This window comes from Aotus nancymaae, unplaced genomic scaffold (assembly GCF_030222135.1).
Source record: "Aotus nancymaae isolate 86718 unplaced genomic scaffold, 86718_ANA_hifiasm-v0.15.2.pri h1tg000011l, whole genome shotgun sequence".
Lineage (NCBI taxonomy): Eukaryota > Metazoa > Chordata > Mammalia > Primates > Aotidae > Aotus > Aotus nancymaae.
This window is the reverse complement of record NW_026988422.1, coordinates 54,496,756-54,510,935: the sequence shown is the minus strand read 5'-3', so window position 1 is coordinate 54,510,935 and position 14,180 is coordinate 54,496,756. Positions and strand designations below refer to the sequence as shown.

The 14,180-nt window shown below is 44.3% G+C and overlaps 1 protein-coding gene and 1 long non-coding RNA gene across 3 annotated transcripts in view; one reads left to right on the top strand and one right to left on the bottom strand.

Moving 5' to 3' along the window:
* Positions 1–609: 609 nt before the first annotated feature.
* On the bottom strand, positions 610–7,231 carry LOC105707204 (uncharacterized). Its single transcript, XR_001105008.2, has 2 exons — positions 7,070–7,231; positions 610–1,108 (listed from the first exon to the last, which is right to left on the bottom strand). It is a non-coding gene; the product is annotated as an uncharacterized LOC105707204 (long non-coding RNA).
* A 594-nt stretch (positions 7,232–7,825) lies between these two features.
* MAP3K9 (mitogen-activated protein kinase kinase kinase 9) overlaps positions 7,826–14,180 on the top strand; it is an 85,060-nt gene continuing 78,705 nt past the window's right edge. For both annotated transcript variants that reach the window (XM_021675045.2, XM_021675044.2), the window contains exon 1: positions 7,826–8,228. In XM_021675045.2, coding sequence (XP_021530720.2) covers positions 7,826–8,228 — 403 coding nt within the window. The remainder of the gene's footprint in view (positions 8,229–14,180) is intronic.

Here is a 14,180-nt window from a genome sequence, read left to right as displayed (position 1 = left end):
ATAACTGTTAAGATTTTTATATTATCCCCCCAACACATGTGTAATCATATTTTATAATAATTTTTTTCACTACTCTTTCATTTATCATTATACTGTACACATTTCCACATCATTAAAATTTTTCATGATTGCCATCAGCATACTTTTTAAAAATAACCTGTTTAAAATTGACAAATAAAAAGTATATATATAGTATACAACATGATGTTTTAACATGTATACATTGTGGAGTGGTTAAATCAAGCTAATTACCTATGCTTAGCCTCACATACTTATTTTTTTGTGTGGTGAAAACACTTAAAATCTACTATCTTAGCAATTTTAAAGTATAAAATATATTGTTACTAACTATATTCCCCATGGATCACCATTCACAATAGATCTCTTGAACTTAGTCCTTTTTTCTAACTGGTAACCACCATTTTCCTCTCTTTTTCTATGAGTTCAACTTTTTTAGATTCCACAAGATCTATTCCATAAGGGAGTTTATGTGATATTTGTTCTTCTCTGTCCAACATACTTTTCTAATTAGAAAATTGGAATATTTTAATGGTAGAAAATGCTAAATAGTACAGGACAAAGGAAAAAAGATCACTCCTAATCTCATAATCTAGATTGGTGATAATTGCTGTTCACCTTTTGATAAATTTATTTCAATAATATTGATGCATATATATTTTTCATATTAGGAATATATTATAGTTTTCTCTTAATTTTTCAAATTTATTTAAAAATTACAACAGATTTCTTTTTTTTCCTACTTAACATGATTATTTTCCCAGTCATTTTATGTTCTTCAAAAACCCCAATTACAGAAGTAATTTTCTCTTTCCTGAAATCTCTCTTCTTATGATTGGATCTGTTTGAGGTCCTTGATGGAAAGGCTTTAAATGAAGTCCTTGCAGATTCAGTATGGTTGTAAGCAGTGTAATTTCAGAGGGTTGTCCCATGGGCTCACTCTGCAACCAGGCTGGATGAAGCAGAAATGATTTGACCTTCACTCCCTAATTAAAGGCTCCGATCATCGTTAAAATGCAACTTGCTCTCCAGAGATGCGACATTCTAAACAGCCCCCTATAGTTTATTGCTTTTCTGAACTGAGGTATTCCTAGGAGATAGAAGAAGAAAAGAATAAAGATTTCTTACCTTTTTGGTGGTTCAAGCTGCATTAACTCATAATTCCTCATAGAGTAATTAAAATACAATCAATTGTAATAACATTTACAGTTTATTAAGCACTTATGATTATGTATTAGGCAGTGCCAGGAGGACCTCTTACTGCATTTCACCCTCACAGCAACCCCATTTTATACAATCTTGTGTTACTAATAATGAAACAGAGGCTCAGAGAGGTGAAAGGCCTCCCACAGTCATGACAAGTTGATCAAGAACTCAAACCCGGGTCTGATTCCAAAGGTCTGTTCCATCAGCCCCACCACACACCTGCCCACACCATTTGCTTAAAATCATATTTAATGCAAATGGAGATTATGAATGAGGAACTAGGGCTTCTTTCCTGAAATGGTATAACATCAGAGGTGAAAGTGGTGGGGTGGCTCTTGTAGAAAAGGTCAAAGGGGCCAGGCATGATGGCTCATATCTGTAATCCCAGCATTTGAGGAGATGGAGGCATGAGGATCACTTGAAGCCAGGAGTTCGAAGCTAGCCTGGGCAACACAGTGAGTCCTTGTCTCTATCAAAAATTAATACAATTAGCCAGGCGTGGTGGCATGCACCTGTAGTCCCAGCTACTCAGGATGCTGAGGCAGAAGGATCCACTGAGTCCAGGAGTTTGAGGCTGCTAGGTGATGAGTGAGCTATGATTGTGCCACTACTCTCCAGCCCAGGTGACACAGTGAGAGCTTGTTTCTTAAAAAAAAAAAAAAAAAAAAAAAGGTAAAAGTCTGCTTGAGGGATTTTTTTTTTTAGCATCAAAGTACTAATTTTAAATATTTCCCAAAAGAATCAAGGAAAGAGTGACATTCATTAACTAAGTCATAGTCTAGGCTCAAATAATAACAGTAACTGTATGCTAGATTGTATGCTAAGCACATAACATATTTAAGATAGGTACAATTATTCCTAATTTCCAGGTGAGGGATCTAGGGCACAGCGGGGTTAACTTGCCTAATGGCACACAGTAAGCATAAATTCAAATTCAGTCAGAAGCCCAGACCCCAAACTCTTCTTTAGTCTATGACACCTTCCCTCCTTCCCTTCCCTTCCCTTCCCTTCCATTCCCTTCCCTCCCCTCCCCTCCCCTGCCCTCCCCTCCCCTCCCCTGCTCTCCCCTCTCCCTTTTCCTTCCTGTTTCTCTTTTTTCTTCCTTTCTTTCTTTCCCTCCCTTCCTGTCTTCCCTCCTTCCTTCACCCTTTCCTCTCCTCTCCTTTTTCTGTTCCCCCTTTTTTTTTTGAGAGAGAGAGGGTCTTGCTTTGTCACTTAAACTGGAATGCAGTGGAGCAATCTCGGCTTATAGCCTCAACATCTCTGCTCAAGTGATCCTCCCATCTCAGCCTCCCAAAAGCTAGGACCACAGGCACCACCATGCCTGGCTAATTTTTCTATTTTGTAGAGATGGGGTTTCACCATGTTGCCCAGGCTGGTCTTGAACTCCTCAGCTCAAGTGATCTACCCACTTCGGCCTCCCAGAGGCCTCTGTTCCTTTTTCCTTCCTTCTCTCTCTTTCCTTTAGGGAAAACCCTAGGTTCAACTTCCAGTCAAGAGGCCTGGGTGTAATTAAAGGGTATTTCTAGGGGGTAATGGGCAGGTGAAAGACGGAAAAAAATAAGTTGACTATTTGCTGGGTGTGAGCAGCATGCTAAGAGCTTCTGCATGTCCTGTCTCATTTAATCCTATAAACATCCATTAAAACCAGGTTTTATTATTATACCTACTTAAAAATGAGGAAACTGAGGTTCAAACAGGTGCCTTGTCCAAAGTCACAGCATTTTTAGAGGACAAAGCCAGGATAAACCATAATCCGTTGACTTAAGTCTAATGCCAACTTGCATCACAGATTGCTATTTTTTCCCTACCTTACACTATACTTTTCAGTGTGGTAGAGAAAATGTTTCATTTTTGGGGTGACATCTGCCAAACCCCCCCTCAAAATCTTCATAGTGGTAAAATCTTGGTAATTCCACTTGACTGTCAAAGTCTTTTACAATCAGCCCTTCTATTTCATCACTTTTATATCCCATCACTCCCTTTTTTGCATTCTCTCCTCTTCTCTGGCTGAAATTTCTATTATTGCTACTCATTACATTACTATCTTTTCTTTCTTTTTTGTTTTTCTTTTTGAGACAAAGTTTTGCTTTTGTTGCCCAGGCTGGAGTGCAATGGCATGATCTCGGCTCACCACAACAGGCTGGAGTGCAATGGCATGATCTCGGCTCACCACAACCTCCACCTCCCAGGTTCAAGCGATTCTCCTGTCTCAGCCTCCTGAGTAGCTGGAATTACAGGCATGTGCCACCACACCCAGCTAATATTGTACTTTTAGTAGAGATGGGGTTTCTCCATGTTGATCAGGCTGGTCTCAAACTCCTGACCTCAGGTGATCTGCCTGCCTCGGACTCCCAAAGTGCTGGGATTACAGGCGTGAGCCACCAGGCCCGGCCCATTACATTAATTTCTATTTCCACATCTTCTATTCTCTATTAATCAAGTTTTATATATCTTTCAATGCCCAACTTAAGCATCTATCTCTCCTCATCCATTCTAGTCCTCAGGGAAGGCAATATTTGATCACTTCTCAGCCCTACTCAAAACCTTTCAGCGATAACCTTTTATATGCTGAACAAAACCAAGGCTTCTTAGCCTAGGATTCAAGTCAGTCATCCAGTTGCAAATAAGTACTGAGAGTCAATTATGTACTAAGCACTCTCTAGGTGCTGGGAGAGGTGTGGAGAACCAGGCAGACTGATTCCTGCCCTTATGGTGAATGCACTATACATTAAATAATTACAAATAATCAATTACATAATTACTAGTGTGAATCAAGTAATTACAGGGCCCTCTACAATCTGGTCTCAACCTATCTTTTCAGAGTTCTTTTTCATCCTTTTATTCCATCCAAATGGCCACCCTTTCCATGCTTTCCTACCTCTGTGGCTGTGCCCATTCCCACCCTCCTTTCCTGAACACACTCTTCCCTGCTGCACCTCGTGCCCCGCCAGGATCAGTTCTGGTTCTGCCTCTTCCATGCAGCCCTGCCAGACAAGTTTAGTCTGAAAGATCTACCCTCATTTGAATTCCTAGCACTTATTCATTCAACAAATATTAACTGAATGACTTGTTGACATGTTTGATGAATGACTCTTTATGAGATTCTAAACACATGCTATGGTATTAAATATTTAAGTTGTGCAGGGAATTAGAGTTTTCCTATTGAGAAGGATCAATGATTTTTCTCCTCTCTTCCCCTCTTCCCAGGGAGAGGGAAGGAATTCACGAAACTAAATAGTAGAACATACAAAATAATGGAGAAGCAAAATGACAATAAAGTTACCCAATTACTCATAATCCCACTACTTAGAGACCCACCACTGACATTTTTCTCTGTTTAGTACTTTTTTTCCTGTTTCTGTTTTGCTGTGTGTCTACAGTCAGTTTGTAAAACTCTTTTTCCCCCAAGTTAAAAAAGCATTTTTTTTTGAGACAGGGTCTTTTTGTCACCCAGATTGGAGTATGGTGCATCGAACACTGTTCACTATGGCCTTGCCCTCCTAGGCTCAAGCAGTCTTCCTTCCTCAGCCTCTTGAGTAGCTGGGACTACAGGCTTACATCACCAAGACTGGTGAATTTTAAAATTTTTCATAGAGATCGGGGTCTTGCCATGTTGCTCAGGCTGGTCTCCTTCCTGGGCTCAAGTGATCCTCCTGCCTCAGCCTCCCAAACTGCTGAGATTTCAGGCACAAGCCACCATACCCAGCCCCAAGTTAAAATTTTATCAAGACAATCTTTTTCTTATGGCTTAAAAAAAAAAAAAACAAAATACCTCCACCCCTACTTCCTTGCTCTCTTCTGCTTGAGGGTGGAATGGTTTTGTCTAAAACAAATCCTAGAGAATTTATTCAGATTCACCTATATCTTTTCCAGGTCACAGATCCTATATTTAGTAAGAACCTGAGCATTGTTTTACGGCCTTAAATAGAAATCGTTTCTCAAGACCTACTCTGGATGCTTTTTAGAACAAGCCTCATCTCTCTTGTTGTAGACCTCAAATGTGTGCTCTGACTATACAGTGTAGTCATATTGATGAGCAAACCATAGAATGTCCAAACTATGAGGACATAGGATATCTTCCAGTTCACACCCCTCACTTTAAGAGTACAGTGTTAGGGCACCTGCCTAAAGTCACGCAGCTGCCTAGTTACCTTTCCAAACTGCCCCACTGTCTTTAGTTTGTGTAATAATAAACCTCAAACTAAAATTCAACAAAAGCACTCACTCTTGCTAAATAAATCTTGTCTATTCCTACCACTGAAGGAGAAAAGGTAACAATGTTTGGTAGATCTTTCAGCACTGGCTTATTTAGAAATTTCAGAGGGCTAGGTGAAGTGGCCCAGGCCTGCAATCCTAGCACTTTGGGAAGCTGAGGGGGGTGGATCACTTGAGCCCAGAGTTCAAGAAAAGCCTGGGCAATAGTGAGACCCTGTCTCTACAAAAAAATAAACAAAATTAGCCAGGTGTGGTGGCACGTGCCTGTACTCCCAGCTACTAGGGAGGGTGAGGTGGGAGGATCACTTGAGCCTGGGATGATGAGGCTGCAGTGAGCCGAGATTGCGCCACTGCACTCCAGACTGGGCAACAAAGTGAGACCCTGTCTTAAAAAGAAAAAAGAAAGAAAGCAGTATCAGAGAACCTTTCTTACTGGAAGTCAACATTGGTATGATAGGATTAAAGTAAGAAGAAACATTATGGACCTCCTATCTCTTTCTTAATGTTCACAACACGGGGTATAGCAAAAGCACATAGGAAGAGGACGTTCTCACTCATGAACTCATCATCGGCTTCTGCGTTTATTCTGCTTTGGTTCTTCTTAATTTGACCTCTATAGATTTCACCACGATCCAAGATGTAATTCCACCAGGTAAAAGAAGCCAGCCGGGCGCGGTGGCTCACGCCTGTAATCCCAGCACTTTGGGAGGCCAAGGCGGGTGGATCACGAGGTCAAGAGATCGAGACCATCCTGGTCAACATGGTGAAACCCCGTCTCTACTAAAAATACAAAAAATTAGCTGGGCATGGTGGCGCGTGCCTGTAATCCCAGCTACTCAGGAGGCTGAGGTAGGAGAATTGCCTGAACCCAGGAGGCGGAGGTTGCGGTGAGCCGAGATCACGCCATTGCACTGCGGTGGCTCACGCCTGTAATCCTAGCACTTTGGGAGGCCGAGGTGGGTGGATCACGTGAGGTCAGGAGTTCAAGACCAGCCTGGCCAACATGGTGAAACCCTATCTTTAAAAAAAACAAATTAAAAAAAAAAAAAAAAAAAAGAAGCCTAAGGATTGCCGAAAAGTTGGCTCCCTTGAAAAGCCCAATTCATGGCAGCGTTCCCAGTCTCAGTTTGAAACCCAGTAAGGTGGTCTCTTGCCTTTCTGAATTCTAAAAAAAGAGTCGCATTGGATCTCTTCCTATAGGAATCCAGGAGAGGGCGAGTTGTGGTGCAGTCTTCATAAAGGGAAGAACTTTCAGACTCATTAAAAAAAAGAAAAAGAAAAAAAAGCGGGGGGAAGAACTGTAGTGTTCAGAGTTCTAATGAACATCCCAATGGACCTAAAAGACTTCAATAGGAGATGAACGGTTCCGGGTGAGAGTGGCCCTCTAGGTTGGACTAGGGCAGAGCCAGATCCATGAGAGGGGAGAATCCAACTGTAAAAGGGATCTGGGGAAGAAAGAGCTCTGATGGGTGTGCAGCCCAGCTCGCTTCCCCTGTGTCTACTTTCAGAAGCCCCTTTAGGATGGAGAATACCAGTAGTGCCCAGTGCAGCCCCTACCCATCCATCGCAAACAAAGGCAATGGCCTCCCTTCCAGCCTTTTTAGTCTGAATGAAGTCTCAGTATTACCTTTTAGGGTTCACCCTTCCCTCCTCACGCATCCAGTGAGACCGGAGCCTCTTCCTGCCGGGAGGTGCTGAACTCTCCCAGGAAACGGACAGGTGCCGCAGACCAATGGTGGGAGCTGCGGCGGGCCAGTGGGCAGGAGAAGTGGGTCGACCTGGGTTTGAGAATGAGAGAGCCCGCAAAGGGGGCGGGCACGGTGCGGCGGCGGCGCACGGAGTGAGAGGGACCTGCGAGGCTGCCCCAACCACTGTGGAGGAACCGGGGACGGGGCTGTCGCAGCCAATAGGAAGGCGGCGGGCGCGGGGCGGGGCAGTCGCCGGGCGGGCCACCCTCGGGTCCGCAGGGCTTGGGCGGAGCCAGGCCCGCGTCAGGTGGTCCCGGCGAGCGGGCGGCGCGGGGGGCGGGGCGCGGCGCGGCGCGGCGCGGAGAGGAGAGCGGCGGCCGGCGGGCGGCGGCGGGCACCGGCTGCGCGAGCAGGTACCGGCGGCGGAGGTGGCGAGGCCGCCCCCAGGGGGCGAGCGGGCAGGCGGGGACTCGGCCCGCCGCGCCCCTGGGTTGCGCGGGGCGTTCGCGCTCGGCGCTCTCCTCGAACCGCGGCCACAGCCCCGGCGAGCCGGCTGTCCCAGCCCCGCCAGCCCGGGCCCTACCTGCGGCCGCCGTCGGGGGGGTTCCTCCCAGCTCTGCGGAGGCGCATGAACAATAGGCGGCGGCGGCTCCTGCGGGTGGCGGCGGCCCCGCACCCTATGGATCGGCCGCTCCATGGAGCCCTCCAGAGCGCTTCTCGGCTGCCTGACGAGCGCCGCCGCTGCCGCCCCGCCGGGGGAGGATGGAGCCGGGGCCGGGGCCGAGGAGGAGGAGGAGGAAGAGGAGGAGGCGGCGGCGGCGGGCCCCGGGGAGATGGGCTGCGACGCGCCGCTGCCCTACTGGACGGCCGTGTTCGAGTACGAGGCGGCCGGCGAGGACGAGCTGACCCTGCGGCTGGGCGACGTGGTGGAGGTGCTGTCCAAGGACTCGCAGGTGTCCGGCGACGAGGGATGGTGGACCGGGCAGCTGAACCAGCGGGTGGGCATCTTCCCCAGCAACTACGTGACCCCGCGCAGCGCCTTCTCCAGCCGCTGCCAGCCCGGCGGCGAGGACCCCAGTTGCTACCCGCCCATTCAGTGTAAGGCGAAGGCGGGGCCCGGGAGCCGGGCGGAGAGGGGGAATGAGGGAGGCCGGGGGCGGGGTGGGGGGGGGCGCTGTCGGGGCAGGAAGGGAGCCCTCCGCGAGGGCTAGAATGGGGGTGGGTGGAGGCACGATTGACCCGGGTGTGGGTGGCGCGCGCGCTCGGGCAGCCCGGGCTTCGCTTGGTGCACTCGAGTCGCCGCAGGGCCTGCCCGCTCCTCAGGCACTTGGGCTTCTTCACCTTCATTTGGCACCGCAGCAGTGGCTCTCGATTTCCACTTTCTGAAGTTCCAGCCTGAGAATCTGTTTCCCAGTCCCTTCCTCTGTTACCTTCCCTTTCCCCCCTCCCCCCAATTCCCAATCTGGAAGTGTTTATGGCAAACTAGTGGTTAGTGTCCTAGCCTTGGTCGCCAAATTTGGGACCTTGCCACCACCTCTTCTAATGCCTCTCCCCGCCCCTTAAAGGCATTTGCTTTCAAAGAGATGGGGGTGTCTCCCGCAGGGCTGGGCCGGCTCACCAGTCCCGGAAGCCTGTGTGAACTCAAGGCTCAAGTGCCTGTAAAATGTCAGGTTGATTTCTTGGATCCTAATCCTTGTATCTCAGAAGTTGTACCTTTAGAAGTCTCACTGATTTAATGTGCTGAGGGATGTGTGTGTCTGGAGTCGGGGGTGGGACAAGTGATGATCAGAGAGGGAAAAGTATGTAGTTCCCCCATGGGAGATCAGGATTGCAAGGTACAGTGGCAGAATCCCAGTCCCTTGACAGTGAGGCTGTTCGGGAGATACATTTTCTCCTTTCTTCTCACCCTAGATCCTTGCCCATATTTGGAACTGGTCAAATCTCAGAGGGACCATGCTCAGGGGTCTCTCCCAGGGCCTTTCTCCCAGTGTCCTGGTTTCCGTCAATTTTCCAGGAGCCCCGTATTTCATACCCTGTAATGAAATCTGTGTTTTTACAAGGGAGTTAAATTGCCATTAGAATCCCTTAATCATACTAGGTTGTTTCAGAAAAAAACATGTAAATATCTCTTTAGTGCAGTTTACACTACTTTGTATTTGAGAGTTTCCGTAATCTCTTATCTGTTAAAAAGGTATTGTTAATATATATTAATTACTGTTTATTCCTTATTTTGTATACTTCCATCTTAGTTGATTTTTTAAAATGTCATTAGCAAGGACCAACTTTAAATATTTAGTTTTAAAATTTCCTTTGTAACAATTACATTTCTGGCCCTATTTTTTACCTCAACAGTTGTGTTACTTTATCTTAAGATGTGTGTATTTTTCTTTTTTGAGATGGAGTCTCGCTCTGTCACCCAGGCTGGAGTGCAGTGGCGCAATCTCAGCTCACTGCAACCCCTGCCTCCCGGGTTCAAGCAATTCTCCTGCCTCAGCCTCCTGAGTAGCTGTGATTACAGGCGGCTTCCACCACGTCCAGCTAATTTTTGTATTTTTAGTAGAGATGGGGTTCACCATGTTGGCCAGGCTGGTCATGAACTCCTGACCTCAAGTGATCCACATACCTTGGCCTCCTAAAGTGTTGGATTACAGGCATGAGCCAAAGTGTCCGGCCTATCTTAAGATTTTTTTTAAAAAAACTAGCATGTAATATCAAAATCATAACCTCTTTACTTGTTTTTCAGCTGTTCTTTTTCTGTTGGTGTTTTGACTATCAAATTGATGTTCAAATCTTTCGGTTCCCCCTCTCCCTCTCATTCAGTTTAAAACTTCATATTTCTTCATTTTGATCTTTAAAATACCTGGAGGTAGCAAATTACTTTAAGTTGTTTCCAGGTACTACATCTTTTTGGCACTAGTTTGGTAGGCTGAAGGCTAAGCATTCTGGCATAGTGTTTTGAAATAGTGTTGAAAATGAACTTGGTTATATATTGGAAGAAATATGAATAGCCTGGCATATTAGAAAACATAGTGTCATTTTAAACATAAGTGAGATTTTGATTCTGTGGGTGAAGTTTTGTGATTTTGTTTTCTGGGACAGCTAATGTCAGAGTAGAAGAGCTAGGTGAGGTTCCTGATCAGGAACTCAGTTTCTTTAATATCTTGTGCTCTGGGTGCCAGAGCAGTCAGGAGTGAGTATGACTTAGGCTGAAAAACTGTCCACAGAGGCACACATGGCAACAGTGTGATACTTCTTCATTAGGTGGCCAGGACTTATCTTCATTGTCATACAGGTTACCTTGGATAGAGTGGATTCCTAAATCTGGAACCCAAATGTTGAGAAAGTAGGAAATAACTTGTTCTAATGGTAAGAATTGACTTGAAGAATATGGCATTTGAAAGACATGGTACGTTCTTTTATTTGGCCTCGCTAGGAGTTCTGATTTTGACTGGAATTAATTTCTGATAATTCAAAAAATTTAATTTCAGTCAAAAACTAATTATTGAGTACCTAGTGAATGATAGATACTGTATACTATGTTAAACACCATAAAGAAGTGATAAGATGAGGAGGTGCTTATAAGATACGTGAGGGAGATTAATGATGTAAATATAAAACTTATTGCAGTACTTTGGTGAAGATGCAGTGCCTTGGTTCATCAGAAGATGAACATGGGCTGTTACTGATTGGTGCATCTCTCTCATCTGTGTGCTCTACCAGATCAGTTTGTGTCACTCAGAAAGCGAAGATGATTGATAAACCTTGTCTCCAAAGACTTGGAATGAAATTGAGCCACTGATACCTCATCCCCAGAGTTACCCTTTTGAACTTTCCCTCTGAGCATGTGTTGTGACATTACATTCTAGACCATGAGTAGAAGATACTAAGTCAAGTAATAGTGTTCAGCTTTAGTTTCATATTATTGCTTCTTAAAGTGAGAATTTACCTTCAAACTTCATTTAAAAACTTTTTTTTTTTTTAATTTTTAGATACAGGGTCTCACTCTGTTACCCAGGCTGAAGTGCAGCTGCGTGATCATAGCTCACTGCAACCTCGAACCCCTGGGCTCAAGAGATCCTCCCACCTCAGCCTCCCAAAGAAGCTGAGACCAGAGGCCCAGCCAATTATTTTTATTTATTTATTTTTTATAGAGATAAGGTCTTGCTTTGTTGCCCAGTCTGGTTTTGAACTCTTGGCTTCAGTCAGTCCTCCCGCCTCAGCCTCCCAAAGTATTGGGATTACAGGCGTAAGCCACTATGCCTAGCCTCAAACTATTCAAAACAGAAGGGGAAACTACCAAATATCATGACAAAGAAAAGATATAAAAATGATATTATAAATCATTTTACATTCATATAGTAATCTCCTCCATTGTAGGTACCTGATAGCGTTTAACTGTCTATGAATGACAACTATAAATAACCCAGGAGCTCACTCATCTTCTTTATTATAGTGAAAGGTGAAAAATGTACAGTTCCAAACTCATTATCTTGGGAGATATAATCTTAGGTATTATATGAAAGTTTCTCTTACAAGAGTGTTGTTGCTGTTTTCACACAGGGTATACATTAAGGTTATTAGTTTTAACTTTTCATTATCTACATCCACTAGAAATAGGACATATTTTCAGATGTACTTAAGATTTTTGAGTGAAGTGTATACCATTCACTTACTCAAAACCCACCAAAATGTGCCTAAACATTCAGTTTCCAAGCATATGATTGAGAGGGAATAACATCTTGACTTTAAAAATGGAAGGAATAGGCTGGGCATGATGTCTCATACCTGTAATCCCAGCACTTTGGGAGGCTGAGGTGGGCAGATGGCAAGGTCAGGAGTTTGAGATCAGCCTAACATGGTGAAATCCCGTTTCTACTAAAAATACAAAAACTAGCTGGGCATGGTGGTGCATGCCAGTAATCCCAGCTATTCAAGGGGCTGAGGCAGGAGAATCACTTGAACCCAGAAGGTTGCAGTGAGCCGAGATTGTGCCACTGCACTCCAGCCTGGGCAACAGAGAGAGACTTTGTCTCAAAAAAAAAAAAAAAAAAAAAAAAAGGAAGGAATAAGGATTTATTCCTGGAAATATCCTTCCATAGAAACTGAAAAATGTGCTGAATACAGCTTGACCTGATTCTTACTTAAAACCAGGTCTTGACTCGAGCAGGGAAGGGAAGGAGAGCCCCACAGACTCGGCTGCAACTGAAGCTCTAGTTCCTTAGTTCCTATCCCAAGGGACTGAGCAGGGAAGGAAAAAAAAGGTCCCTCCTCCCTCCCTTCTTCCTGGGTTCTGCCTTTTATCTGTTTGAAGGCTGTGTTCTATACTTTTCTTGGAGTCTGGTCATAATATTTTCTTAACTAAATAGCAAGAACTTGAGATTTTTAATGTTCTACCCAAAGAGAGGTTATTGCTTTTCCTTCCCTGCAGAGGTTTTTAGAGGAGCTGTCCTTTCAGCACCCTAGTACTGAATCATATCCTTTAAATCTCCCTGTGTTTATTTTTTCAATCTCTTCTGCATTTAAATAAATGTTTAACACCTACTGTGTGTTTACAACTATGCTTAAGACTGGAGGAAAGAAGGGAAGATACAAGAGAAAGTACAGTAGTATATTTCCCTTAAGGAGAATTCAGATACTCAGTTGAGGAAATAAGATAACAGATACAAATTTGTTAAAGAATCACACATCTTTTCATATGTGTAAAAGCTGCTAGAAAAACATGAATGTTCCTTCCCTCCATGACCAAGAAGACTCTTAATATGTATTTCTCCAAAAGGGTTTCTAATCTTTCTTTATAACATAGGCATATTTTTCTCATTCATATAGATGACATCAGGCACAAATTAGTAATCAGTCAGGATTCATTTTGGGGCTCAGAAATGCTCAAGCTATTTTAAGCAAGAAAGAGATTTAGCATAGGAAATTCAGTGCTTGCAGAATTGTTGTAAGGGCTGAAAGACAAGGCTCTCAGCTGGGCCTATGTGAACAACTCCCAGAACGTAGCAGAGCTGGCCCACTAGCTCAGCTGCTACTTCGCTAATTGGGAAGATACAGAATCAGGAGTTGCCGTTGAAGCTGTTGGCTTCAAAAACACCCTGTGGTATCTGCAGCCCAGAGATTAGGCAACCATTTGGCTATGAAACATTCCTCTCCACATCTACCGACTTAGTGATTGGACACCAACATGCTGTGGCAGAAAATCCCCCTTCTCTACAGCTGTGCTAACAGGGAGAAGCAGCAAGAAGATGGTCTTCATCTCACTTCTGCCTTTCAAATCTTGTGCATCTAATTAGGAGAACTTAATTTGCATTTAGAACTTTAGCTGTAAAGGAGTCTGGGAAATGTAGTTTTTAGCTTCCTAGCCTCTGTAGTACTGCAATTTATGCTAGAAGGATTTTGGAATGGATGCCGATTGCTAGTCTACAATATTCTGCAATGACATTCATTCTTCAGGAAGACTGCTGGGTAAAGTGATAACCTTTTGAACAGTTGGAATTTTGGGGTCAGGATGGGCTATACTTTTTGTATATCTAGAGACTATACACTTAACTTATCCTCCTAAGAGTTTTCTTTGTGCAGACTGCCAGTTGCGTTACAAAATACAAATGAATATTAGCCCCAGATGGGATAGAGGTATTATAATTAAGCAAGAACAGATTTTTTTTAGCACCACCAGCGTCTGAGTGGAGAATGGAGGTGTCATGGGGCTGGCTGAGTAAGGAAGGGAATAGTCAGCAGTTAGCAGTTCCTCTTTTGGTCTTGCCAAAAGTTCAGAAATATATCTTTGTTTTCTTAGTTTTTTAGTAAAGTGTGATTATTCTCTGTATTTGTTTCAGAAGGTCCAGTTCCAGTTCAGTTTTTTTTTTCTAGATCTGAATTGGGTTTATTTCCTCCTGAGGTAGTGTGTTAGTCCATTCTTGCATTGCTATAAAGGAATACCTGAGGCTGGGTAATTTATAAAGAAAAAAAGTTTAATTGGCTCATGGTTCTGCAGGCTGTACAGGAAGCTTGGTGCCAGTATCTGCTTGGCTCTGGTGAGGCCTCAGGGAG